This window comes from Trichechus manatus, unplaced genomic scaffold, assembly GCF_000243295.1.
Source record: "Trichechus manatus latirostris isolate Lorelei unplaced genomic scaffold, TriManLat1.0 scaffold00010, whole genome shotgun sequence".
Classification (NCBI taxonomy): Eukaryota; Metazoa; Chordata; class Mammalia; order Sirenia; family Trichechidae; genus Trichechus; species Trichechus manatus.
Genome location: NW_004443946.1, coordinates 25,889,270 through 25,916,582, shown reverse-complemented (window position 1 = coordinate 25,916,582; position 27,313 = coordinate 25,889,270). Strand labels below are relative to the sequence as shown.

At 35.9% G+C, this 27,313-nt stretch overlaps 1 protein-coding gene across 12 annotated transcripts in view; it reads right to left on the bottom strand.

Moving 5' to 3' along the window:
- RBM25 (RNA binding motif protein 25) overlaps window positions 1-27,313 on the bottom strand; it is a 50,471-nt gene that overhangs the window by 10,164 nt on the left and 12,994 nt on the right. For 11 of the 12 annotated variants that reach the window (XM_004371012.3, XM_023726341.1, XM_023726342.1 and 8 more), the window contains 11 exons: window positions 26,504-26,553; window positions 24,542-24,709; window positions 23,146-23,203; window positions 22,471-22,631; window positions 15,869-16,054; window positions 14,264-14,317; window positions 13,097-13,180; window positions 9,419-9,705; window positions 3,265-3,481; window positions 3,050-3,139; window positions 848-921 (listed from right to left, as the gene is read on the bottom strand). In XM_004371012.3, the coding sequence (XP_004371069.1) occupies window positions 848-921; window positions 3,050-3,139; window positions 3,265-3,481; window positions 9,419-9,705; window positions 13,097-13,180; window positions 14,264-14,317; window positions 15,869-16,054; window positions 22,471-22,631; window positions 23,146-23,203; window positions 24,542-24,709; window positions 26,504-26,553 (1,429 nt within the window). Of the gene's footprint in view, window positions 1-847; window positions 922-3,049; window positions 3,140-3,264; window positions 3,482-9,418; window positions 9,706-13,096; window positions 13,181-14,263; window positions 14,318-15,868; window positions 16,055-22,470; window positions 22,632-23,145; window positions 23,204-24,541; window positions 24,710-26,503; window positions 26,554-27,313 lie in introns of those variants that run through there. The other variant, XM_023726351.1, reaches the window with a different exon arrangement.

Below are 27,313 nucleotides of genomic sequence, written 5' to 3'. Positions count from 1 at the left end.
GTGGAAGTTATATCTATTTGTTGGTCTAGCTAGCTAGCACTTTATTATGTCTGGGAACGTTAAGTTAAGCACTGCCATATTTTACTCTATCCTTCGATAATTTAACTGAACTTTTTTCTTTTGGTACTTTCTACATTAAAGTCAAATACTTTGGCACTTTCCATTTAAGTTGCTAATTCAGTCTTTTGACTATTTTTGGCTGTAATGTATTAAATTCAATTATATATTAAACAGTTTCATCATGTCAGACACACTAGAAATAAAATGATGCCAAGACATTGTCCGCATTCTTAGGGAACTTACAGATGGGGTGCGGCGGGGGCGGGTAGGACAAGTCTGCCATAGTATGGTAAGTGCCAGGATGAAAAGTAGTTTAGAAATGGCTTGGAACAATGAGATGAGGGAAGTCTGACTTCTCAACTCTCACTTCACATTAATGGATCAATTGGCGGGGGGGTAGGGTGGATCGCTATGTACCACTCTTAAAATCCTTGAAGTCAAAAATTTACAGACAACTCTAGATAACTATAAATAGGAGTTATAAAAAATCAGACCTATTTTAAAATACATTAAGGAAAAAACCGGTTATACTATTATCATGGGCATTCCCCTAAAAACATGCACAGAATTACTGATCATTTTCCAATAGCTATATTTCCTCCACAAAACAGCATGTGCGCATTCAACTACATAAACTACTATCGTCAGCTATAGGGCTTGCTACAAGACAGAGTGTGAAGATTTCTTTCTTTTACCACCTAGTGAACCTGAACGCTCAGGATGACAAGAAAAAATACAAATAAAAACCTGAAAGTATAAGTACTCTTATAAAGCAAGGCTTCTTTACCTGTAATACTTGGGATCATCTCTATCATCATCATAATCTTCTAAGAATTCTTTTAGTCGTTTAGCTTCTTTTGCCTTTGAGGAAATGAACAACAAAGGTGCAAAATTAACATAGAAATCATTGAGATTACCCCATTCCCCTTTCTTGGGAATAGATTTTCCTTATCCATACAATCTAAACTTTATAATTCTCATATACTTCAGACATTAAGTGCAAACCACATTATATATATTTTTCTCTTTTACCTGTAAAACAGTGTAAGACTTACACAACTTATCTGTAAAATGAAAACCACATACAGTATGCTAAAATAAATGACCTCTGATTATAATGTTTGAAGTACAGTAATTATTATCTAATGAAACCTGAGCACACCAGGAAACAAAACTGCAAGTTATCTTAATGACTTTGTTAACTAGACAAAAATACTTCAATTTTTTATTTTGTAGGCAGATGATGCTACAAAAGTAGTTTTTATACACATTCATGCATCAATCTGAAGGTAATCCCTGCCAAACTTTAAACTCACTAGAATAAACCACAAAAGATTAGGAATCTCTTACTCCTACTGGAATTTCAGTTACAACAAATATTATATCTAACAACTGAACAAAGCAGATTATGATAGGTATCTCACTATGGTAAAATTTTAATAATTTCACTCAGTTCAAATCTCACCTCTCTATAAAGACTTCCCCAACCTAACATTCTATCCATGATCAATCCCTTCCCCAGCAGAATTAGTCATTCTTTCTCTACACACCCAAAATACCGTGAACCTTCAGAGTACCTTAAACACATACACTTTGGAGTAACTACCTTTATCTCCTCTGACTATACTGACCACTTTTTCAAAAGTAAGAACTATTATTCTCCGATGTCCAGCACCTAGCATAAGTCTGCAATATAACATGCATTTGTCAAACGAATAAATATAGGTAAGGTGGAATGGCAATGACAATACTTAGAAATATCTAAATAAAACAATTATTAAAGTATGAGCACATAGAAAGGCCCATTATGTACATACTAACAGATAAACAGAAACTCTCCTCTTGAAGGGATAGAAACTTCCACATTTTACTTAGTGTACTTGTGTTGCTTGAACATTTTTATAAGCAAACAACTACTTATGTAACTGAATTTTTTTTAAAGCTCCCAAGTATTAAAAAAAACAAAAAACTAATAGGGAATTTTTCACTAGAAAGACAGGTTTCAGATTTGCTCATGGAAACAGATTCCAAGAAGTTTATTCCACAATGGTAAAACGTTTGTCAAATAATTACACTTCTTGCTACATTGTTCTCTTTCCTATTTTCTATCTGGGAATGAAAAGGAAATCCTAAAATGAGTTATAAAACAAAAAAAGTTAAAGTTATTTTAAATAATTCTATGATGTTAGAGGATCTAATATCCAGAAAACCCATACTATCTATCTATAGCTGCATGCACCCTCCTTTTGGTTACTTACAAAAATTCCCTCTATGTCTCATGTTCAAAAGCTATTTGAAGAAGATTCCTAACTTCAGTGAAGTTTTTGGAAGAATAATCTCCAAACTGGAGATAAAGAAACTTTCATGAAATTCTGGCAAAGACAGAACACATGGAACATACTACTGAAGCAAATACTATGATAAAATAAATTTTCTTCTCATTTTTCTTAATTACAACCTATGCCAAACACTTCACTGTTATAATCAACAATATAAATGCAAAAGACAAAATTCATTCTTACAATTATCATGTAGTTAAGAGTAACATGGCAATATGAGGAAAAGCTATAGTTCATAAATGTTATATACAGAGACACTAATTTTGATTTATAAAAGCAGTTCTTCCCAGTACACTATCTGCTCCATCCAAATGCACTGCAATTCACAGAACACTACCAAAGCATCCTCAATTTCAGCAGTTTTGCAGATTCTTAATCAAGGAATGTTCTGTATATTCTTATTTTATACATCACTCTATGATAGTTTTATTTTAATTACATACAAAAAAATAATTTTATGTGCAGCAAAAACATGAAAAATAGGAGGACAGAAGATTCTGGTGTAATGGAATGGTCACAGTTGTTTGAAATATGCAAAAATTAAATTATTGAACTGGGAACTTAGAAATTTTATTTTTAGTTAACAGTCAAAATCTGATCTGATTTTTACCTGAAGAATTACCTTTTTTTAAAAAAACCCAGAATCTTACCATTTCTCTTCTTCTTTCTTCTTCTCGCTCAGCCTCTTTCTCATATTCCCGAGTTTTCTTTCTTTCTCTGATTTCCCAATTCTTAAGGCGCTAAAAAAAAAAAAAAAAAAAAAAATTTTTGGCAAAGCTTTAAAAATACTACCTGAAGATCTCTGCAAAATTTGACAATCTACCAAGTATGAAGCTGCAAGAAAAAAAGCATTTCCTCAATCTACCTCTTGATAAGCAGCTTCTTTCTCTCGGAGTTTTCTTTCAAGTTTTCTCCTTTCATATGCATCTTCTTCATCCTCTTCTCGATCTCGTTTCTTGTCTTTTTCTCTTTCTCTCTCCCGTTCCCTTTCTCGCTCTCTCTCTCGCTCCCGTTCTCTTTCTCGTTCCCGCTCTCTCTCTCTTTCCCGCTCCCGTTCTCTTTCACGGTCTCTGCTCTTCTCTCTATGTAAACAAAAGATTAAATATCTGCCAGTTTGTTTTCTGTTTTCCCTTAAAAATCATGAGAAAGGAGAACAACATACATTATAAAATAAGATATAAAATCACAAGCCAGAATCTAGCATATTTCTATAGAATTGGAATCATCAGGAAGATACAATTAATCCCAGTCCTAAATTCTGAATTGCATTCTAAATTCAAAGTTAATGCTTACCGGTATCTCAGAAAACAAACAAAAATGGAATATGCATTTTTCACAGCAATTAAAAAAAAATGGATAATATTAAGTTATTACAAAGGACTGGAAAATGACTGAAGAATGATTAATTATGGAATCATATACTGGAATTCTACACAATCACATAATGGTATACAAGAGGGAAAATAAATACAAACAGGTAATTCCCAAAAGAAATACAAAGTGCTGATAAACACATTAAAAGTCATCAAGGGATGTGGCGTTGGCAAAGGTGTAGAGCAAAGAGTATTTCAGCAATACTTAGGCAAAAAAAAATTATGAATCACTGGCTTGGCTAATCTATTTCTACGCAGCAATCCTTAAAGACAAAAACAAAAGTTTATCACATCATTATTTTATAAAAGAAATATACTAGAGACTATCTAAATGTCCATCAATGGTAACAGCTATATACATACCATTTACAACAGCACACAAAAAGATAAAATACCTAGCAATAAACCTAACCAGGAACAGAAAAGACTTATACAATGAAAACTATAAAACTCTACTACAAGAGACCTACAAAAATAGGAAGGACATTCCATCCTCACGGATTGGAAAACTTAATATTGTGAAAACATCAATACTACCAAAAGCAATCTATAGATACAATGTAGTCCCGATCCAAATTCCAACAATATTCTTCACTGAAATGGAAAAAACTTATCACCAACTTTATATGGAAAGGAAAGAGGCCCAGAATAGCCAAAGCAATACTGAAGAATAAGAATACAGCAGGAGGCCTCACACTCCGTGATCTGAAAACATACTACACAGCTATAGTAATCACAATGGTCTACTACTGGTTCAATGATAGACACACAGACTAGTGGAATAGCTTCTCATACAAAAATCCACACACACATTGCTATGCGACCCTAGCTGCTCTCCCCATAACGTGACAGCACACTCCTCCTTTCCACCCCTTGTTTCCCGTGTCCATTAAACCAGCTCCTGTCCCTTTGGGCTTTCTCATCTCACCTCCGGACAGGAGCTGCCCATTTACTCTCACGTATCTACTTGAGCTAAGAAGCACTCCCTTCACGAGTATCATTTTATGTCCTACAATCCAGTCTAATCTTTGTCTGAAGAGTCGGCTTTGGGAATGGTTTCAGTTCTGGGCCAATGGAGAGTCTCGGGGCATGTCTTCCAGGGTCCCGTCAGTCTCAGTCAGACCATTAAGTCCGGTCTTTTACTAGAATTTGAGTTCTGCACCCCACTTTTCTCCTGCTCTGTCAGGGACTGGAACCTAATTTTTTTAAAAAAAAATAGATCATCAAACGTAACTATAAATGCATGCACATCAGAAGACAAATGAGACAACTGGGACCTCATAAAAATTAAATACTTATGCTCATCAAAGACTATCAAAAGAGTAAAAAGACAACTTAAAGACTGGGAAAAAAAATCCTCAGAAACAATGTATTCGATAAGGGTCTAATCTCTAAAATATATCAAAAACTTCAACAACTCAACAACAAAAAACCAAACAACCCAATTAAAAAAATGGGTAAAGGACAGAACACTTTACCAAAGAATACAATCAAGCGGCCAAGAAACATACTCGCACTCAGCCATTAGAGAGATGTGAATCAAAACTACAATGAAATATCATCTTACAGCTGCTAAAATGGTACTCATAAGAAGAAAACAAAACAACAACAAATGCTGGCAAGGCTGTGAGGATACTGGAACCCTTATCCACTGCTACTAAGATTGTAAAATGGTATAACCACTACGGAAAAACAGTATGGTGCTTCCTCAAAAATCTAAAATTAGAACCTTATGATCCAACAATCCCACTCTTAAGAGTATATACCCTAGAAATCAAATAGAAGAGACACAAACAGACATATGTACACCTATGTTCACTGCAGCACTATTCACAACAGCAAAAAGATGAAAACAACCTAAGTGCCTATCAACGGACAAATGCATAAACAAAAGGTGGTATATACATACAATGGAATACTACACAGCCATAAAGAATAACGATGAGTTCTCCAAACATCTTATTACGTGGATGAATCTGGAGGACATTATGCTGAGTGAAATAAGCCAATCATAAAAGGATAAATATTGTATGATCTCATTTTTATAAAAAGACAAGAATAGGTATACATACAGAAACCAAAGTTCATTGGTGGTTACTAGGGATGGGTGGGGAGGAGAGAGAGAATTAGTCTCTAGACAGTAGACACTTGGTGTCTAGACAGCTGACACTGAATATGGGTGAAGTACGCATAGCCTGACCAAGGTAAGAGATGTCACTAAGAAGTACACATGAAAAAAGGATGTAAATGCTTTGACATATAATTTTGAAACAATCAAAAAATGTGTGTGGTTATATATGTATGTATGCATATGTGTATATAGTTACACACATATGTGTACATATACAGATGTATCTATACATACATACGTGTATGTATGTGCGTGCATATATATTCATATATATAATAAAGCACATGGATGGGCGGTTACGGATACTTCTTAGACATAACAAAACACCCCATGGGACTGGTTTTCTGAGCTTGAAGGTTTAGCACCACAGTCTCATGGGACAACTCGGTCAACTGGTATAATATAGTTCATGAAGTTTACGCTCTACGTCCTAGTTTGGTGAGTAGTGTCTGGACTCCTACAAGCTTGAGAGTGGCCATCTAGATACAAATATTGGTCTTTACTGGTCCAGAGCAAAAGAGAAAGAAGAAAAGCAAAAACTCAGAGAAGAAACTAGTCTACAGGGCTAATAATCTACACAAAACACGGCCTCATCTACCCTGAGATCAAATGAACTAGATGGTGGTTGGCTATCACTACCAACCATTCTGATCAGGGCCACAATACATGGATCCTCATAGAATGGAAGAAAAAAATGTAGAAAAGAACTCAAATTCTTAAAAAATTCAGACTTACTGGACCAGCTGAGACTGAAGTACTCCCCAAGACTATCGCCCTCAGATACACTTTAAACCTAAACTACCCCTTGAGGTCACCTTTTAGATAAATAACAGATTAGTTCATAAAATAAAAAATATTACCCATGAGTACTGTGCTTCTTTAAAAAGATCATCTATATGAGACAAAACAGTCAACAAGTACTCTAAAGTAAAGATGAGAAGTTAAGGGGGCAGGAAAACTAGATTACTGGAAACAGAACAATCAGAAGGGAAATAATGAAAATGCTGACACACTGAAAAAACGTAGCCAGTGTCACTTGAACAATTTGTGTAGGAACTGTTAAATGGAAACCTAATTTGCTGTGTAAACCTTCACCAAAAACACATTATTAAAAAATTAAAAAAAAAAAAAAGAGTTTAACAGCTAAGTAAATTATGATACCATTCCCGTACATGTACTAAAAAAGATTTGAAATCACATACAAACCATTATATACAGCTAGCCTCAGATCATGAGAGAGAAAAGTTGTTTTAAAGAGTAAAAAATAGAACTATATGACTCCACTTTGTGTAAAAAAGAAGAATATACTTAAGGAAGTCTATAATGAGACTGTATAAAGAAAAAACAGTATCTTTGGGTGATGGCCTAATGGGCAATTTTTATTTTCTTTTTTAATCTGTAACTTCTAAGTTTACACAATAATTATGTTTTAGAATTAAAGAAAGTTAAAGAAAATTTATTTGGTTAAAAGTGAATCAAAGTATAAGCCCTTTTTAAAAAAAACCAAACCCACTGCTGTCGAGTCAATTTTGACTCATAGCCACCCTATAGAACAGAGTAGAACTGCCCCATAGGGCTTCCAAGGAGCGCCTTGTGGATTTGAACCACTGACCTTTTGGCTAACAGCTGTACCTCTTAACCACTATGCCACCAGGCTTAAATCATGTCTCTTCCTAATTCAGGGAATGATGGCACAATAGGTATCAATACTTAATAGATTGCCCCACAGGGTTTCTAAAGCTGTAAATCTTTACAAAAGTGGATAGCCATCTTTCTCCCGCAAAACGGCTGGTGGGCTCGAACTGCTGACCTTTCGGATAGCAGCCAAGCGCTTAATGACTGTGCCACCAGGCTCGTAACAACCACCTTACAATGAAAACATAGGCAAGCTATCTCTTCATTTCACTTTCCTCATCTGTAAAAGATGATAATCTTGCCCCACTTTTTCCATGCTGTGAAGACTATGAAAACTCACAAAGCGGTTTTTATATGAACCTATAATAATAGAGCCTCATATCATTTATCACTAATGATGATAAATGAACTGGATATATAATACGGTAGAAATAAGGTATTAAAGGAACAGCACACATATAATATTCTAACTGAGATTAAAGGTTATAATAAAAACCAAGCTATGTGAAACAAACTGCAGGAAAATAAAGAGTTGTAGCAAACACATTCCTAGTTCATAAGGGCAGGAGGTGAGCAAGAGTAGATGACTCAACTCTTAATGAATTAACAAACAAAATAAAATAAATACTTTGAGAAGGCTCTTGAATCCTTTCCGTTTCTAAATTCCTAGATACATCTGTAAGTTTTGTTTGTTAACTGGAGTGAGAAATTGGGTAGTTTGTGAGTTTAGCTTAAATTAAGTCTTGTATTTAGCAGTTTAGCCACTAATTTTATAATGGAATTTCAAAGATGGTAATTGAGAGGTGATAAAAAAAAGTACCTGCTAACTTGAAAAAACACAAAGAACTAGATTATAACTAGAACCTACATGATGAGAAAAGAACACAAAACCGGCAACATATATTTTGGTACAGGAGTATGATGAAATGCTCTGCAACCACTAAAAACCAAGTTGTATGAATAAAATAGACCTATATGAATTATGGAGGCCTGGTGGTGCAGTGGAAACCCTGGTGGCATAGTGGTTAAGAGCTATGGCTGCTAACCAAAAGGTCAGCAGTTCGAATCCACTAGATGCTCCTTGGAAACCCCACAGTAAGTTCTACTCTGTCCTGTAGGGTCGTTATGAGTCAGAATTGACTCAGTGGCAAAGGGAATATGTATTAGCATTGCAAGTTCTCAAAAATTTGATTCAGACTGATAAAACCAAATTGCAGAATACATACAGTACGATGACATCAACCTATGTAAATGCATATATATGAAAAAATATATTGTTTATGGATACATATATGTAGCAAAAATACAAAAACATGATTTTATACAGATCGAATTCTCAACAATGGTTGTATCAGGGGAGAAAGAACGGAAGGATTTCAATGACCACTAAAGATTAAAAACTTCCAATTCCAGGAACACGGTAGACTGACCTAAAGCTACAATCAGACAGAAAGCTTTAACAAAGAAATATAATTAAAATTAGCTTGAAAAAGAAAAAAACATGAAATTTCTAGGACTGAGAGAGAGTAAATTTAGAGCGAAGGAAGTAAGCTATGGTAGTCCAGTGGGCTATAGGACCAAATAAAGACATACGGGGCTAAAAGTGGTGGTGCTAGAACTGATTTCCCAGTATATAGGACCTCAACGAAATGGTGACTAGGAAAAATGCCCATCAACCCGGGGAGACAACAAGGAATCAAGTCTTTGCCCAAAACACTGGGTGGACACTTGGTGTGCGCTAACCATAAAGTTAGAAAATGTTATTTTAACCAGTGCTGTGTGTGTGTGTGTGTAAGAAAGGCAGCACCAAGGCTAAGAAAATTCTCAACCTTTGGTTCTATTAAAGGTATCAGGAAATGGCAACTTTTTAAAAGTCTTACCTTGATCGACTCCGATCCTTATTTCGATCTGAGCTCCTTTCTCGGTCTCGGTCACGATCTCTCTCTCGATCCCGATCTCGATCTCTCTCTTTTGTCCGGTCACGATCCCTATCCCGTTCTCGTTCCCGCTCCCGTTCCTTCTCCTTTTCTCGTTCACGTTCTCTTTCCCTTTCTCGTTCCCGTTCTCGCCTTTCTCGTTCCCTTTCACGCTCCCTCTCTCTTTCTCTCCGTTCTTTCTCAATTTCCTGTCTTTCTTTCTCCTTTTTGCCTTTCTCTTCTTCCAGTTTCTAGAAACCAATAAAAGCACTTTTAGAGTTAACTCTGTAGCTCCAGTATTCAGATTACTCCCGGCGCACTGCCCAATATTGGGAACAAAAACACCAAACTACTGGTATTTTAATACTAAATACTTGTGGTTTTCAACTTGACAAATCAAACTGAAGCAATCACAAGATCAGACAGATTTCAGGCAAACCATGTTCTCTACAGACAGGAATCTCCAATCTTGGATGCTGGGAGATTGTGTCAAGTGTGGCTGGCCACACAATGGCTATGCAATAACTAAAATGATCATGGGAAATGTGGTGGTTCACATTAACTTTTAGAAATATAATCATCCACTCAGGACTTAATTAAAACTTAATTCTGGCCATTATCAATTTCTGTCAATCAGTGGGACTACCGATACTCATTATAACCCCAGACTTCCCATTACCTATATATAGGTTTACCAGTTGAGAGAGTTTCAAGGGGGTTGGGGAATAGAGTCAGGTCACTACAATGCAACAAAAATAATCTGCCATTTGCTTCTCCCACCCTCCAAAAGGAAGACGAGCTGAATTCAGCCAAGATCTGCCGTATTTTCTATGGAAACATTTATCTCACCATTACAAGAGGGACAGCCCACCAAATACAAAAAGTTTAAAAATCACTTCAAGCAGAAATGTACAAATTTTAATATTTTCATTTAACTTAGTTTTAAAAGCAACACATTTATGCCCATTATGCCTATAAGACAATAAAAAATACATCAACAATGATAAATCCATCCTTGGAAGCAACGATTGTGTATTAACTTACAGATGTTGTGCTAGGACATGGATCGCCAACACTGGATTAACCTTGCCTACAAGCTATGTTTCTGGGAGGAAGAGCAAGTACATGGTTCACAAATAAACCAAATAACAAAGTCAGACCAAGTTTGTACCCTGACAAGATTACCAGTGTACCACACGGTTTCTACACAAACTCACAAAAAAAATACCCCAAACAGGAAAAACAAAACACATTTATCCCTTTGGTTCCATGTTTAGTGTCACTGAAATTTAAACTGCAACAATAAAATGTGCATTTTTTTTCTTTTCTCAGTTATGTAAGGCATTTAAAACAACTTTAAAAAGTAATCTTACCTGTTAAAGATACTTTTTCTCTTGCTCATGGATCAGAGGACTGACAGAGGATTATGAAAGAAAAGCTAACGCATGAGAGATCAATATATTCAGCTGCTCTACCAGTCAATATCAAAGTACACTGCAGGCAAAGCGAATACTGAATACATTGAAATTACAAAGGGAAGAGAAAAGAAATGATAGAAACAGGACAGAAACTGAAAATTATAAGGGCAAAACCTCATTTCTGAAACAGTTCTAGTAACATAAAAATTTGTACTATTAAATGAGGCTAGACTATATAAAACTTACCTCAATGTCATACACTTACAAAGAAATTTATTTATTTCTGAGATAACAGATACTTACAGATTTTAGCTGTTCCAATAATAATTTGTAGAATTCCTGAGTCTTTTATTCTTGCTTATTCTTAAGTGTATAATTTTACTTATATGATTAATAATTTGTTTCAGGATTCATTTCAAAAGTTTTGTTCTAAGTAAATGAAAAAATGAATGAATCTAGTCTGTACTAACTGCTTTTCTAAAAAGTTACATATATAGCACATATGGGTATATATACAAATATGTATTTATGACCAAAAAAACCTGAAGAAAAATGAAATGGGGCAACTACAGAAAGGTGTAAGAAAACTATGAAGTGATGAAGAAAAAAGGACAGATTAAAAAATCATAAATCTTACCTCGTTCTCTCTTCAGACTCGTCCGTGCTGTAAATGGACGCCCCCTGCCACGCTGATACCCTGACAGTCCGTGGTTATTTAATAAACTCATTCCAAAACATGCAAAGGTTCACTGAGCTCATTTTTTGTTACTGGAGTTCCAAATATCCCCTTTAACCATACCACCCCACTAAAAAAAAACTGCGAATTTTGTTTTTAATTTTTAAAGGACATTTTGGAAATTCAAAACATTCCCCCCATGAAAGGCAAATGCCTGACAGCTTCTCAAACTGTGAAGCAAACATCTTTTGAATTATTTTTTTAGAACATGATTTTCTCATCATTTACCAATGACATGACATAACAAATAAATAACAACAAAAGGGGGTAAACCACACACACAACTGTATACTCTTTTCAAGCTTACTCAGATCCTGATTTTGAATATTAAACCTAACCAAAAGTATTCACCAAAACTGACTTCCCACAGACTACCGTTTTTAACTCTCAAAATTAATTTTGGGAGAGTAACATTTGTGCTTTGAGACACATTCAGTTCTGGAAAAAACACTCTGTATGTGAGCTAGGGTTGCGTATCTGGATAATAATTGTTCAGCAGGATTAATTAATTATCATTAATTGTCAACTTGGGATTTTGAAAGCGTAAGACTGAAAAGAAAAGGTGAACACTTAACATTTCTGAGTCAAAGGCCGCGCTCAGTCTATGAATAAGAACCAGTAACATCTTATTACCTCTAATAACAAACTATTTCATGCAGTTTTTGCATTTCACCGTCCATAAGCATTACCTTCCACACCAGCGAACATTCACAGATGCACTGTCAATAAGAGAAGCTTTCATAGGCAAAACTCGTGAGTGGGATTTACTATGCACAAATACTCCATTTCCAAGCCAGTTACCCCTTTGCATATTTTTCTGAGGGGGCATCCATAAATATAATAAAAAACAGAAGCTCATACTTACATCCTATTCCTTGTTACCTTCCAAGCTGAGAGTTTCATCTTGCATTAGTCACCATATGATCTCTATCATAATGGTGGGGGTCAATGAATAGATTAGCTTTATGGGAATTTACAGTTCTTCCATGCATCTAAAATTTGGTAAGTCTGGTAACCACTGACCTACTTTTTAAAACTTCCCCCTCTCAACTTAAATCTATACAAATATAATCTTAAATTTTTATTTCAGCTCTACAGAAAAGGTTTTCCTAAGTTAAACTGCCCCCAGAAATATACTACTGTGTACGTCCTCCTGCTGCCCCCCTAAATCTAGTTTAAACCTGACCTTGATGTTTATGTTGAAATCTTTAAAAAAAAAAAAAAAAAAAAAAAAAACTCTTTCATTCACATTAAAGTGAGATGACTGCAGAGCAATCAGTAACTGAAAAAAAACCTAAGCACACTATGTCAAGGACCTCTTTAATATGGTATAGTCTTCTGTTTCTTGGTTTCTATCTAATTATCAATTAAACCTACAAAAATCATTTAAAATTAATTCTACTGTAAGGTTGATTTTCTTTTTGTCTGTTTGCTTTGGATTCTGTAAAAAGTCTAGTTTGGTAACAAGTGAAAAAATAAGAATACTACCTTGTGTGTGTCTCTGAATTTGCTGATCTCTCGGGATATCAGGTCTCTTTTGTCTTCTTCCATTTCTATAGCATTTATATCCTCCTAAAACACAAATGGGAAGGAGAAAATGCATAAAAATCAGTATGCAACCATACAAAGAGATAAAAGTTTTTGTTTTGTACAAGTCTTAAAAAAATATGGTAAATAAAGACATTCTACAGTAACAAACCTAACAATCTGAAGTTAAACAGTGAAAGATCAGATGGACAACTGGACTAAACCAAAGTTAAGAAGTTTCCTGAATACAACCAAACACTTCGAGGTACAGAGTAGCAGGGATGGGGGTCTGGGGACCATGCTTTCAGGGAACATCCAGGTCAACTGGCATAACAAAGTTTATTAAGAAAAAGATCTGCATTCTACTTTGGTGAGTGGCATCTGGGGTCTTAAAAGCTAGCAAGCGGCCATCTAAGATGCATCAATTGGTCCCAACCCACCTGGAGCAAAGGAGAATGAAGAACAGCAAAGACACAAGGAAAGTATTAGCCCAAGAGACAGAAAGGGCCACATAAACTGGAGACTGCAGCAGCCTGAGACCAGAAGAACTAGATGGTGTCCAGCTACCGCCAATGACAACCCTGACGGAACACAACAGAGTGTCCCTGACGGAATAGGAGGAAAGTAGGGTACAGAACTCAAATTCTAGTAAAAAGACCAGCCTTAATAATGGTCTGACTGAGACTGGAGGAACCCCAGAAAGCATGGCCCCGGGCTCTGTGTCAACTCAACACTAAACCCATTCCCGAGGCCAACTCTTCAGACAAAGATTAGACTCAACTACGGGACATGAAATGATACTCGCGAAGAGTGTGCTTGTTAGCTCAAGTAGATACATGAGACTAAATGGACAGCTCCTGTCCGGAGGCGAGGTGAGAAGGCAAAAAGGGACAGGTGCTGGTTGAATGGACATGGGAAATCCAAGGTGGAAAAGAGGAGTGTGCTGTCACAGTATAGGGAGAGCAATTAGGGTCACATTATGCATACATTTTTGTTTGAGACACTAACTTGAATTGTAAACTTTCACTTAAAGTACAATTAAAAAAAAAAGATGAGATGGACAAGAATCACAAATACAGCAATCAGCAGTAAGCAGAGTTAGTGTCAAAGCCTACAATGTAAACTAACCTTAGTGATGAGTGGATAAGGGATCAGCGGGGCCACTGGAAATCTGCGGAAAATCTGCGGAAAAATCCACAAAGATTGTTTTAAAAAAGAGTTCACACTACAAAACAATGCTCTGTACGTTTATACTTTAAGCAATACAGTATTTCTGTGAAATTTTCTCGACAGTAAAAAAAAATTTCACTCACTCTTTACAGCCCCTCATATTACCCACCACCTCCTCTCCCTCCGACACCCCCAAACAATGGAATAAGGAGGGTCTAATACACTAGGGCTAGGAAGAAAGGCCTTGTGAACTACTTCCTAAAAATCAGCCAAGGTAAAGCTATGGATCACAATGGTCCAATCTGCAACTGATCATGGCGATGGCAGAGGACTGAGAAATGTCTCATTCCATTTTGCATGGGATTGCCACGAGCAGGGGGCCAACTCGATAGTGAACAATACACGAGAACAGGGCGTTTTCCTTGATCCTCTCCAGGATATAGGAAACAATCATACCAACAAAAGTCACCCATAATTCCTACCATAGGTTAGGATTTCTTTCATATCCTCCTCCCAACGCATATGAAACCAATGTTTATTTTTCTCTTTCTCCATTAACTTAACAGGCCAGCCTTAGAGGCCTCAATTACCCTATACCTGACTGACTACATACCCCAACACATTAGCACTTTCCAACAGATTCCAAATAGGCTAAATTTATTTCAAGTAGATTGGAACTTCACTAAATGGGTTTTTATGACCATTAGGAAGAACTGAGCCAAGTAACCGCAAGTAATTTGGCTGCAAAGAAAACTGAAGATTCCCTAATAAGGCACTAAAATAAAAATAATAATATAAATCATAGATATCCCTAGACAATCACAATGTTTTATAGCACTTTCTCATAGTATATACAACCACGAATATAAAATGTTCCTAATATTTTTAAAGAACACTTCCTGTAATTTTCCTAAGTTTATCCAAAGAAATGACTATGAGAGAACAAAAACGTTTCCTTTCAACTTGGACTCCCTACTGTTCAAACAGCTTAGGCTGACAAAGTAGGGAGTACACTGGGGAGGAATGTTTCATCATGCACTCCTCCTTCATAGTCCTCCAGTCAGATGTTCAACAACATTATACGCGGAGAGGACTAAGACGTGGCTTATAAAAGAAAGACTTCTGACAATTAAAGAACATGTGAAATCCTCTGTGCAGAGACATGCTTGTAACAGAGACAGAACAACCATAATTAGGGGATAAACCACAATTAAGGGGTAAGGCAAAACAGGGACATTCCCTTCATGACCTCCACCCCAATATTTTTTTAATCTTCCTTTATCCCTTAATATCAGTTTCAACTTTGTCACTCAAGTTTTTTTTACTGAATTTAAATCCATGCCAGTGCATTTCCACCATATAGAACAGAAATATTTTGGTCAAAATGATGAGGATAAGCTAGTTGGTAAAGCACAATCAAATTAGGCTTAACAGTGTATTGTTACAAATACTAGTTATTCTGTTTTCCCTTCAAAAAGTTGAAATGCAATCAAAGCACGAGAGTGACACCGTAAAAAATAAACTGTAGAAATGACTGCTTTGTCAGAAATCAGTAACACATACGTCCTCCTTCTTTTCTTTCTTCTTCTTCCTAGGGTGAGAGTCAGATTCCTGTGAGGGGGCATTGAGCTCGCTGGAGTATTCACGTATTAAAACTTCAATGGCCCCTTTAATCATCTGATCTCGTCTCTTTGTTTCTTCATCTAAGGATTCTTCATCATCGTTAGTGACAGTCTCTGGCCTGGCATTCTTAAACAACAAGGCAAATTCGAGAGAGGGGGAAAAAAAAAAATCAAACAAAAAAATGAAAATCATTCTAATACAAGAGTTGGCAAACAAACAAAAAGGAAAAACAATGTGTTCTCTAAAGCATCTCCATAGTCCAATTAAATACAGAGTTGGCTTTGTTCTTAACTTCACAAAACTAAGTTTCATTTGTTCTATTTAGTTTTCTCCTGAGACACTGGTACTTTATCATTTTCTTTTCCTTTTCTCCCTTGATAACTATAATTCTGGCTCCTAACCAGCTAAAAAACATTAAATGGCAGGACTATCATTTTCAGATTGTCTTGGCCAATAGTTGTACAATTTAACAATATTTACTAAATAACTAATTGCTACAATATCAAACACTCTGTCAATTTAGTTTTGCGAAAAAACGAAAATATAATTTTATGTACCCTACAATAGCCACCATGTAAAACAAACAAAAGCATGTGTAGGGTAAATAAACAAGAAAGCACTAGACAGCTATATACACAAAAATGCAAGCATCAGGTAGGTTAGGGGCTGAAATCATGCTTCTCCCCTCTCCCCCATTTTATACAATTTTTATAATATGAAAATACTACTTAAAAAAAACTAGATATTCATATAAAAAAAATAAACTCTTAAATACTACACGTCTTCCTCTCCATGACCTGAAAATATTAACGTAGCAAAAAAATTTTTTTAAAAAATTCATGCTGTAATGGTCTCACAAATAAGTAACTGAATATTTGTAGGACTTTATTAACAATTTTTTAAGAAAAGTCTAGACTGTTAACTCTATGTCTCTGTGAAAAAGAAATTACCAGGTTCTAATGTGCTACTTGTTTCTCTCTTAATTTTAAACTATTTTAAACTCCCTGATTAAGGAATCAGTGCAGCTGAAACTACAAACAGTATATAGAGTATGACTTCAAAACTTTTGATAATTTACAGTTACTATCAACTACTGACAAAACGCGGAAAGGGAAAAATACCTGACAAAGAAGCAACAAACAAAACAACAGACAAAAGTCACTTTTATCTTTGTAATTTGAAACTAAATATACAAGCATACCCCAAAATATTTACTCAGTAAACATACTGTGAATATTTTCACAAACAAGAACCACGCACTTACGCACAAATGCCTGGTTCTTAGTCAAAATACGGAAACTCTATTCAAGGTGAATTTCACACCTTGTAACTGCTTAACAATATAAACCAGCAGTGATTTCATAACTCTACCACCAGCATTATGAATGCTCTCTCCAAAGGATACCTATTCAACGAGAATTTTTTTCTTAATTTGCTCAACAAATTCTTATTACGTGCCTACTGTCTGCAAGACTCTGCTAGGTGGTGTAAAATTCAAAATTGAAAAAAGAGATAACCTTGCCCTCAAGCATCTAAAAATACAAGTTAAGAGAGGGGTTATGACATGGATAACTTAAATATAAGGCATCACATCCTGTTATGCAACTAATCACTATAAACAAGAGTTTACTTTCTCACACCTGCCTCTCAATCCAATCTTCTTATAGCCAACTTTCTACTTGACATCTTTTGAGATATTTTACCCAAGAACTATAATGAAATTATTAAAACTATTAACCAAAAATATAACAAACTGTAACTGTGGTGATGTATTCCTTTCTTATTTTAAGTCAATAATGTATTACAATCAAGTCTTTAATTTACGCTAATCTCTCAAAAACCCCTTCAGTGATACACTGCTTCTATCCAAGGTTTAAATGAAAAAATTAACCCTCCAGAAACTTGGCACTGAGACATTAGATCCTCTGATACACACAGGAGGCACATTATTTCAACACGAAAACACTAAGGTGTTGACACCTAAATTCTGTACTATGATTATAAACTTTGTAGGAAGTACCAGTCTGTCACTGGCATTTTCCCTACATCTTGAATTCCTTCCCATGAGCCCTCCATATCTCATTGCTTTTCTAAGAACAGGGATAGAAATGGGGCTATAAATCCAGAGTCCTACTCACATAACTCATAGCCATTAAATTCCCTATCAATTCCACCCTAAGTCAAAATTAAAATATTCGCCAGTTTTAACTAACTTAGAAATAAATATGTAATGAACTAACTTACACTACTTAGCAAATGACTGCCTCTAGATCTACAGAGAGAATGTACAATTTTAGAAGGAAACTTTATTAAGACCAAATTTCTTAACTGATTGTGGATTTAAGAAAAACAGAAAAATAATCATATCATAAAAAGAGAAGTTACTGTTCGTTAGAAAGACATTCCACAGACTGGCAAGTTTCATCTAAAGCTCTACCTCTGGTTTCTCAGTCATAAACTACTTCCAGATTTCCAGCTTCTTCTTCCACTTCAGAAATCAGGAAACCCATTCAATACTAGTGGGCAAAAAGGTTTAGCATTATTATAAGAGATTCACAATAATCAACTGAATATCTGGCCTGATTATTTGTCTCTCTTCAGAGGAATTAAAAGAACCAAGCTATGGCTGTCAACAGTAAAGCTACTACCTGCAATATCATAAAATAGCTCCACTGGGCTCACTCTTTGGCACTGACTTCTACAGTCCAGAAAAAGAATCTCCTTGAGAACTAACTTTTTAAGCAAATCCAGAGTTTTTTTCAGAAAACTCCATCAGACTAATTTCCAGGCAAACACGTGAAGGTGTTTTACTGGGAGCCTCTGTCCTCTATTAGAACTTAAATGTGCGTGTTTCTCTTCCAGAGAGTATCTGTACTTGAAACACTTGTCAGATTTCATTCCTGAATGTATGCTTAACAGCCAGTACTCCTGACAATCCGGCAGATGTACCTATTCTTATAGTGCTGCTGCACGACATCCAGAAAACAGTAAAACATGGACTAGATTGGCATGGTTGCCTCAAGTGAAATAGTTTTACTAAAGGACAAAAAGAAACGGCAAAAAAAAGTTGCTACTACAAATGCTGCAACATTTTAACCAGACTGTTTGACAAGGCATCTTACACAAGGTACAGAATTCTTGAAATTCTATGTCAGAAAAAAGGACTCTTTCTAGACAAACTTGTATTTCTCTTTTAGTCAATGAGAACTATACAACTAATTGTGTTTTCTTTCTGCCTGTGAATCAGAAGAAAATGCCTGAATAAAAGTAACTCATATCAGTTTCTCAATGTCTCACTCTATTATCCACATCATTGCTTTCTAAATTTCTCTAAGAAATTAACAATAAAGAACAAGCACCTTCAACTTCTCATGCTTAAGCTTAAAAAACCACAGCAAATCTGCACTCTACAATATGCAGTCATGCACTGCCATAACATCCGTTTGGGCTGCATATATGTCTGTGCTACCGTAAGGTTTTTATTTTTATCAAGGGAAAGCGGCTCTCCTTTTGTTTATTTCCCTCTAATGGTTTTAAAAGACCCCAAATCCCCAGAGTGAATGAGCAATGGGGCCTCCAGGGTCCATTCCAATCCCCGCAGTGCCTCCTCCTCCTCCTCCGCCTCCATCTCTTCCTTCCCCTCTTTCTGGCTTCAGTCACCCACCCAGCAGCCGTGCAGCCATTCGCTTCTGGCACAGGGCAGCACCTGCCGCAGTTCCTCTGCTCCTACCATAGGGCCTGGGGCACTTGCGGGATTCCGGTGGCTGCCACATACGATCAGGAAGCAGCCACAGGCAGCAGCCAGGGCTGCCACTGCCAGCCATGCACTCCCAGCACCCGCACACCTGCTCCCCACCTGGTCCCCATGGCCAACTCTCTGTGCACCCCCCTCCCTGTGCCCATAACCCGGGGACTACCTGTATATAATACGGTGTTCACACGAAGTCCAAATCTCCTAACATCCTATATTTCACAGGATATATTGTGGACGTTAAGTGACAAACGACTGTAATTATATATGCTAAGTTATTGAAGAAAATAAATTTATACAAAATAGAACTGCTCAACCTTTTTCCTTTAACCCATATCGTTGAGTACAACTGACACTCTAGGAAAATACACTGTCTGTCCTGTGACTTCAAGTAACTCTGGGCACCATGCCAAGTACATCCAGAGGTACACATATAACTGGAAAAATAAAAGTGATGCCTGTTTATTTGTTTTAATTCCATTTTATCTGAAATAACTGTTCTATATATTTTTACTGGCGATGGCTTTAATTTCATTCTTTTCTTTTAACTTTATAATTTATTTTTTGTTGTTGTTGAGATTTAATTCCATTCTTGGAAGAAAGAAGCAGATTTAAAATGTGGTTCTTCTGGCTCATGGTGATTACAAATGAAATCCAAAATCACAAAACTGTACATTTCTTTGTTTATATAAATACATAATAAAGTGATTTACTTCATGTTCAGAGATCTTAGGACACCATTTACAAATGCTACAAATTAAACCACCCCACAAGCTAATGATTAAACATAGTAAAACAGTGAGTCCAAGGGAAATTAGACGAAAAACTTTGAAGACATTGAATGTATGCTTTATTTTAAATAATAATTCAATTAACGCAGCAAGGAAAATCTGAAAATTCTTGTTGCAGTTTAAGTTTTTAGTGATGTGACAGGCAACACTTCTGATTTCAGATATAATTTACAGTTTAGAGAATTGTTTATCATTATTTACTTATAAAACTATGTAAGCAGTAATCAAGACTATGAGGCAAGCAGTATAACTGCAAATGTTCTTCAATAAATGCTCACTCCATTTTGCTATGGGCAAGATACTGTGCCAAGTGCTCTGGGAGGTACAAGACGAAAAGGATTTATTGCCCTTTCTACCCTGTACGCACAAAATGTCGAGGGAGGATATAAGAATGAGATATAAACCATATATGATACAGAGCTAGACTGACACACAGCAGTAAAAACCTACTTAATATAGGAACATAGAGAATTTAGTTCTGCCTGAGAAGGACCAAGGGTATGGTCGATGAAGGTATGAAACAAGGGATATTTTAATTACAATTCTAAGGATAGAGTTTCAACAGGGAGTTTGGAAAGGCAACAAAAACATGAGACATCAGCAAGGCACATGGAGAGGAAGGTAGGGGCAAGCCAGAAATAGAAAGGTAGATTGGAGCCAGTCTTAAATGCCATGCTAAGAACTGGGATTTTACTCTTTAAGAAATTCAAAATTAAAGGTACATGAGCAGAGGTTGACATAATTTATACTTATGTTTTAGAAATATAGGCAGTTACTCTTAATAGTCAGATGACAGTAAAGGAAACCCAGGAAAATCAGTTAAAATATAATTAAAAGTCCAAGGAAAGACAAGATTAAGTTAAAACAAAATGGTTTACAAAATAGTACTTAGAATTCAATACTGTTTTTCTGAAAGAAAAACAAAAAAACTCACATATTTCCATCAAAACTGTATTTATCTGGAGAAAAATGTCCAGAAAAATATGCAACCTACTGGTTCAACAATAGTTACTTACAGTAATAGGATTACACCAAAACCAAAAAATCAAACCCACTGCCATCGAGTGGGTTCTGACTCATAGCGACCCTACAGGACAGAGTAGAAACTGCCCCAGAGGGTTTCCAAGGAGCCGCTGGTGGATTTGAATTGCCAACCTTTTGGTTAGCAGTTGAACTCTTAACCACTGCACCAACTATAGATAGTATTTAATTACTTTTTCATACTTGGGTTTATTTTGTGAATTTTTTACAAAGAATGTACAATTTTTTTATAATAAAAAAAGAAAGCTATTTCTATTTTGAAGAAAGATAAGGAAAATCTGAACTAGAGAGCGAAAAGGCTACTTTTCTTGTAATTCCTGTTTTTGTCGGCAGTGGAAGGCAATAATCTAATATAGATCTGTTCCACTTGAGGCACCAAAAGAAACTAGGAAGGCAAAGCAAGGAAAAATATCTCAGGTTTTAGGTATTTTTTGTTCTGTTAGGAAGGGGTACTAACATATACGTTACAACACACAAAATTTTCTTTACTTTAGCTTAACTTAATATAGTCTGAACAAAGCTATCCAACTGCAGAAAGTAGTAAGACTTATTTTCATTCATCTTAGAACCTGTGTACTTCTAAAAAAGGGCAACTAATAAAAATTGTGTAGGTTGAAATATATTTTGTACTTACTTACAAAGCTGCCTTAATGAATTAGCTCTGTTTGGAATAGTCTGTACCAGTGTTTTCTCTGGCAAGTTAACCTTGTCCAGCCTCCCTTACTACCTTCATCCCAACCTGGAACAAGCAAACCAACAGTCATCCACCCACTGTGGGTAGATAAAAGACTTAAAATAACTACAAACTATAAAACACCCTCCTGCATTTTAGCCATAAGCATGTATTATTATGATGATGATCTTGTGAAGCCCCACATAAGATTCATTTATAATGAGAAAGGCATTTACACTGAAACAGCACAATTGGCCTAGAGAGGGTAACACTACAGAAAACATACCCCATTAGAAGCTTTCTTCTTTGCTTTCCATTCATCAAGTTGTGCCTTAGTCTTTGCATCAACTTTAACAAGCAGCTTCTTCTCTCCAATCTGCAGGTCATGCAATAACCTGAGTGCACGGAGGGTAGATTCAGGCTCCTTATACTCACAGAATCCAAAGGCTAGCAATGGATGTAAAGAATTAGTGAAATATCAATGCAATTATGAAAGATGAAAAAATATTATAGAAAATTAAAATCATTAGAGACCAAATATCATAATACAAGGATAATCCAAGTCCTCATTCCTCCCCTTTCCATCATTGCCTTTGGTAAGCATTTCACTTTCATTAGCACCTGGAACAACCAAAAGGTCTTATAATAAAATCTTGGATTTTTTTTTTTTAAAAAAAAGCCTTTATCTTTTAGCCACACATACTAAAATATTTAGAGAAAATGATCTGGTGTTCGGGAAGAAGTGGATGGAGTACAGATGACACACAACTGGCCATGAATTGATAAATGTTAAAAATGCCAACATCTTCCCAAATGACTTTTAATCCTATTTCAATAGGAAGGAACATAAAGAGTGCTAGTAGAACTTCCACGGTTAAGGACAATGAGAATAAAACATGCAAAAACTGACTTACGCACACAAGTTAAAATGATCTCAACAAATAAGGGAAAAATTACCTACCTTGAAGTTTTCCAGAAGCACCTTGTACTCTCTTCCAGCTCAAAACCAAACCACATTTCTTAAAAACAAACAAAAAAAACGTAACTACTTAACAAAATACACAAATTTTTAATTCAAACACAAAAGGACAATTACATTTTCATGGGGAGTAGGGTGGAGAGGGGGTGGCATGGGGATCACACCACCAGCTAAGTTGGTTAAAATTCTCCCAATTCCCACAAACCTATGATATGAAAAAAAAAAAAGTGTAACAAATCATTTTAAGATAAATATATAAAAAATCCTTACTGATTCTTCGTGAGAAATTAACTTTTACAAACTAGAAATTTTACAGCATTATTTATCCTACAAAAAATAAAATATAAAAACCCAAGTGCCCCATAGTTAAAAAAAGAAACCAGTTGCCACTGGTCCGACTCATGGCAACCCTGTGGCTGATTTTGGGGAAGTAGATCTTGGGAAGGTAGATCAGCAGGCCTTTCTTCAGATACACCTCTGGGTAGATTCAAACTGCCAATCTTTCAGTTAGCAGCCAAGTTAACCCAGGGACTCCAAGCGTCCAATGTTAGAATGCATTAAAAAAAAAAACAAAAAAAAAAAACTCTAATAAAGTAAGTATGACTCCATTACGATTGTTTTAAAATATGTACATATTTATGAAGGGTTTTTAATAACATGGGAAAACGCTGGATATACCATGCAAAAAAATTTTGGTTACGCAATGTCACAAAACAGTATGTATACTAATAATGGTTGAATGAGAAGCTAGTTCTGTAAACCTTCATCTAAAGTACAATAATAAAAAAAATTGTGGTTATGTAGGAGAATGTTCTTGCTCTTAGGAGATATACAAAGTGTTCAGAGGTGAAATGCAATGTCACAATTTACTCTCAAGTTGTTCAGGAAGAAAAGCGCGTAAAGGGGCGCGTGTGTATGCGTACATATGCAGAGAGAGAGAGAAGGTAGATATGGCAAAAAGCGTTAATTGATTAATCTAAAAGGATTATGCTGTTGTTGTTAGTTGCCATCAAGTCAATTCAGACTCATGGCAACTCCATGTGTGCAAAGCAGAACTGCTCCACAGGGTTTTCAAGGATATGACCTTTTAGAAGCACATTGACGGCCTGTCTTCCAAAGAACCTCCGAGTGGCTTCAAACCCCCAACCTTTCAGCTAGTAATTGAGTATTTAACCATTTGTGCCACCCAGAGATTCCTAGGAAAGGGGTATAAGGGTGTTCATTATACTCTTTCACCTTTTCTGCAGGATTAAAATTTTTTCAAAATAAAAAGTTGCAGTAAAATAATCATTTCAGGGTCCTCTTTCTGCTTTTTCATAGGTCTGAAATTTTTAATAATACAAAATTTTAAAAATGAAAAATAAACAGTTTCACTTACAGCTAAGAGCTGTCTTATAAGCATGTCTGAGGCTTTCTCGGAAATGTTGCCAACAAAAACTGTAGTAGTGGGACCACAATTTTCATCATTTTCTTTAAGCTTTAAGCCTGGATGATCCTTTCTTGCTCCCAAATGCTTTCCAACCATGGACACAGTGGGTACTAAGACCTAAGGTGAAGAACAGCAATAAAATGTGATCTGGCAATTAAATTTCCTATCAAGTTTAATGTAAGGTTAGGCTAAAAATATCAATTTTAAAGTAATAGATATATAACACATTACTATTAAAGCTTCTCCATATCTACCATCTAAAACTTCTAAAGCACACAGCACTTTTCATTAATAAAAACATGTTCATGACAGGTTCCACTATTCGACTACCTTTCTTTAAAAACAACTTGAAAATGCAAATGAAAATAATTTGACTCAAAACTCAGCTAATTTTTAAATAAACCATTTAAAACTATCAACTATATCCAGAAGTTTTTTTACAACTCTACTCTCTATAACAGTATAAAAGCACATTTCAATTATTCCTGCTAATCCTCTGGCAGAATATTCTAATACTCCCATAGCACTCTGCCCAAACTTACATTTTGCCTTTTATCAGTTACTTATGTTCCTATTTTACTTTCTCTTTATAACATTTGACTTCCCAGAAGAAAGAATGGAGTCTTACTCATCATTGTATCTGGCACTGAATTTAGCACAACACCCACAGTAAGCACTGAATAAATAGTGATGAGCTAGGGGAGCTGCTCCAAACTCTTACCTGTTCTAGCCTGAAACACTAGGGGTAAGGGTACTGTCCTGTGGAGGTTTTCCAAAATAGCCAAACTATGGGTGCCCAAAGCAAGAAAAGCTGCACTCATCTTGGGCTGCAGAACCACATCACATTAATGGACAGCCTCACAGTAGATTCCTATTTGCCCATCTAGTTCCCTTTTGCCTTTTAATAAAAATAACATTCTCCTCTCTTCTCAAACTACACAGATCAAAACATAGTTGAAAGTAATGAGTTCTACTCTCCCTCATTTCAAGCCTGCCTGATATTCTACCAATTAACTCCAACAAACAAAATTTGAGTTAAATAAAAGCTAAGAGAATTATTGTTTATTCACGTTATAGTCCATCAGCTATATGACTTTTTCTTAACTAAGATGCCTGGACAGTTAAGGATCAAGATGATGATGATGAATGATAGAGCACTTCCACAGAGGAAAGGCTTCAATAAAGCTAAACAAAACTTGAAGGGGTCATACAAGAGGACAGGGAAAACTAAAATGAAAATAACGTGGAAGGGGCTAAAAATGAGAGGGGGTAGGGAAAGAGCAGAAAGGTATTCAACACCAATTTCACTCCTAAAATCGAAATTTTTGGTTGGGCCGCTCCTACATTCTTTTATTTTTTTCATTTAAGAGGTAAGACATGGCAAATCATTCTCCTAACTCCCAGGACAAACAAGATGAGGCAGTGATGAAAAAGAGCCAGTGTCCTAAATCTGTAGTAACAAGTATATAAATGTCTAAAACTAAAAACCAAACCAGTTACCACTGAGTCAATTCCAATTCCTGGCAACCCCATGTGTATAAGAGTAGAACTGCGCTCCAAAGTGTTTTCAATGACTGATTTTAAGGGAGTGGATCGTCAGGCCTTTCTTTTGAGGCAGCTCTAAATAGATTTTCGGTTAGCAACCAAGCACTTAACCAGTGTGCAACCCAGGCAAGTGTCCAGAGAGCATTTAAAGAGAAAATCATAAAACTACCTATTACCATATGCATGGTACAATTGCATATGATACTTATTCACATTAGTAGTATGATATAGATGGGTGTTTCTCACTCTCTTTCTGTTACTCTTTTAAACACTTACAAATATCTCATCTAGGTTTACCAAAGCTTTTTGGCTTTAAAAACACTAGCACTACCCTATCTCCTAATTCCTTCTTAAAATTATACTTACAGTTGGAGCAGGAGCCATAATGCTCATTGGTACAGGAATCATTGGAGTTCCTAAGGAGGGGGGGAGATAATGAGTCTTAAGAATATCATTACATATGAGCATATTCTGTAACAGCTACAAGCCATACAAATAAATATCTTTATTCACAGTTAATATAAGTAGGAATGTAGAACTAATGAAAAGATACTGATAAATCAAAAGCAATGTATAATCAGGTGTATCTATGTGAATTTACATGCAACAAAAAACTATTCTGAAAGCAAACAGGCTATCACACATGCACAGTTTTTGCCTTAAGGAATACAAAATTCTGTATGTCACTTTTTTTTTTTTTTTAACTGTACTTTAGATGAAGGTTTACAGAACAAACTAGCTTCTCATTAAACAATTAGTACACATACTGTTTTGTGACATTGGTTACTAACCCGACCTGTCAACAACTCTCCCTTCTTGCTTGACCTTGGGTTCCCTATTACCAGCTCTCCTGTCCCCTCCTGCCTTCTCGTCCTTGCCCATGGGCTGGTGTGTCCCTTTAGTCTCATTTTGTTTTCTGGACCTGTCTCATCTTTGACTGAAGGCTGAACCTCAGAAGTGACTTCATTACTGAATTAAAAGGGTGTCTGGGGGCCATACTCCCGGGGTTTCTCCAGTCTCTGTCAGAACAGTAAGTCTGGTCTCTTTCTGTGAGTTAGAATTTTGTTCTACATTTTTCTCCAGCTCTGTCTGGGACCCTCTATTGGGATCTCTGTCAGAGCAGTAAGTGGTGGTAGCCAGGTACCATGTAGTTAAAGAGCACAAAATTCTGAATAG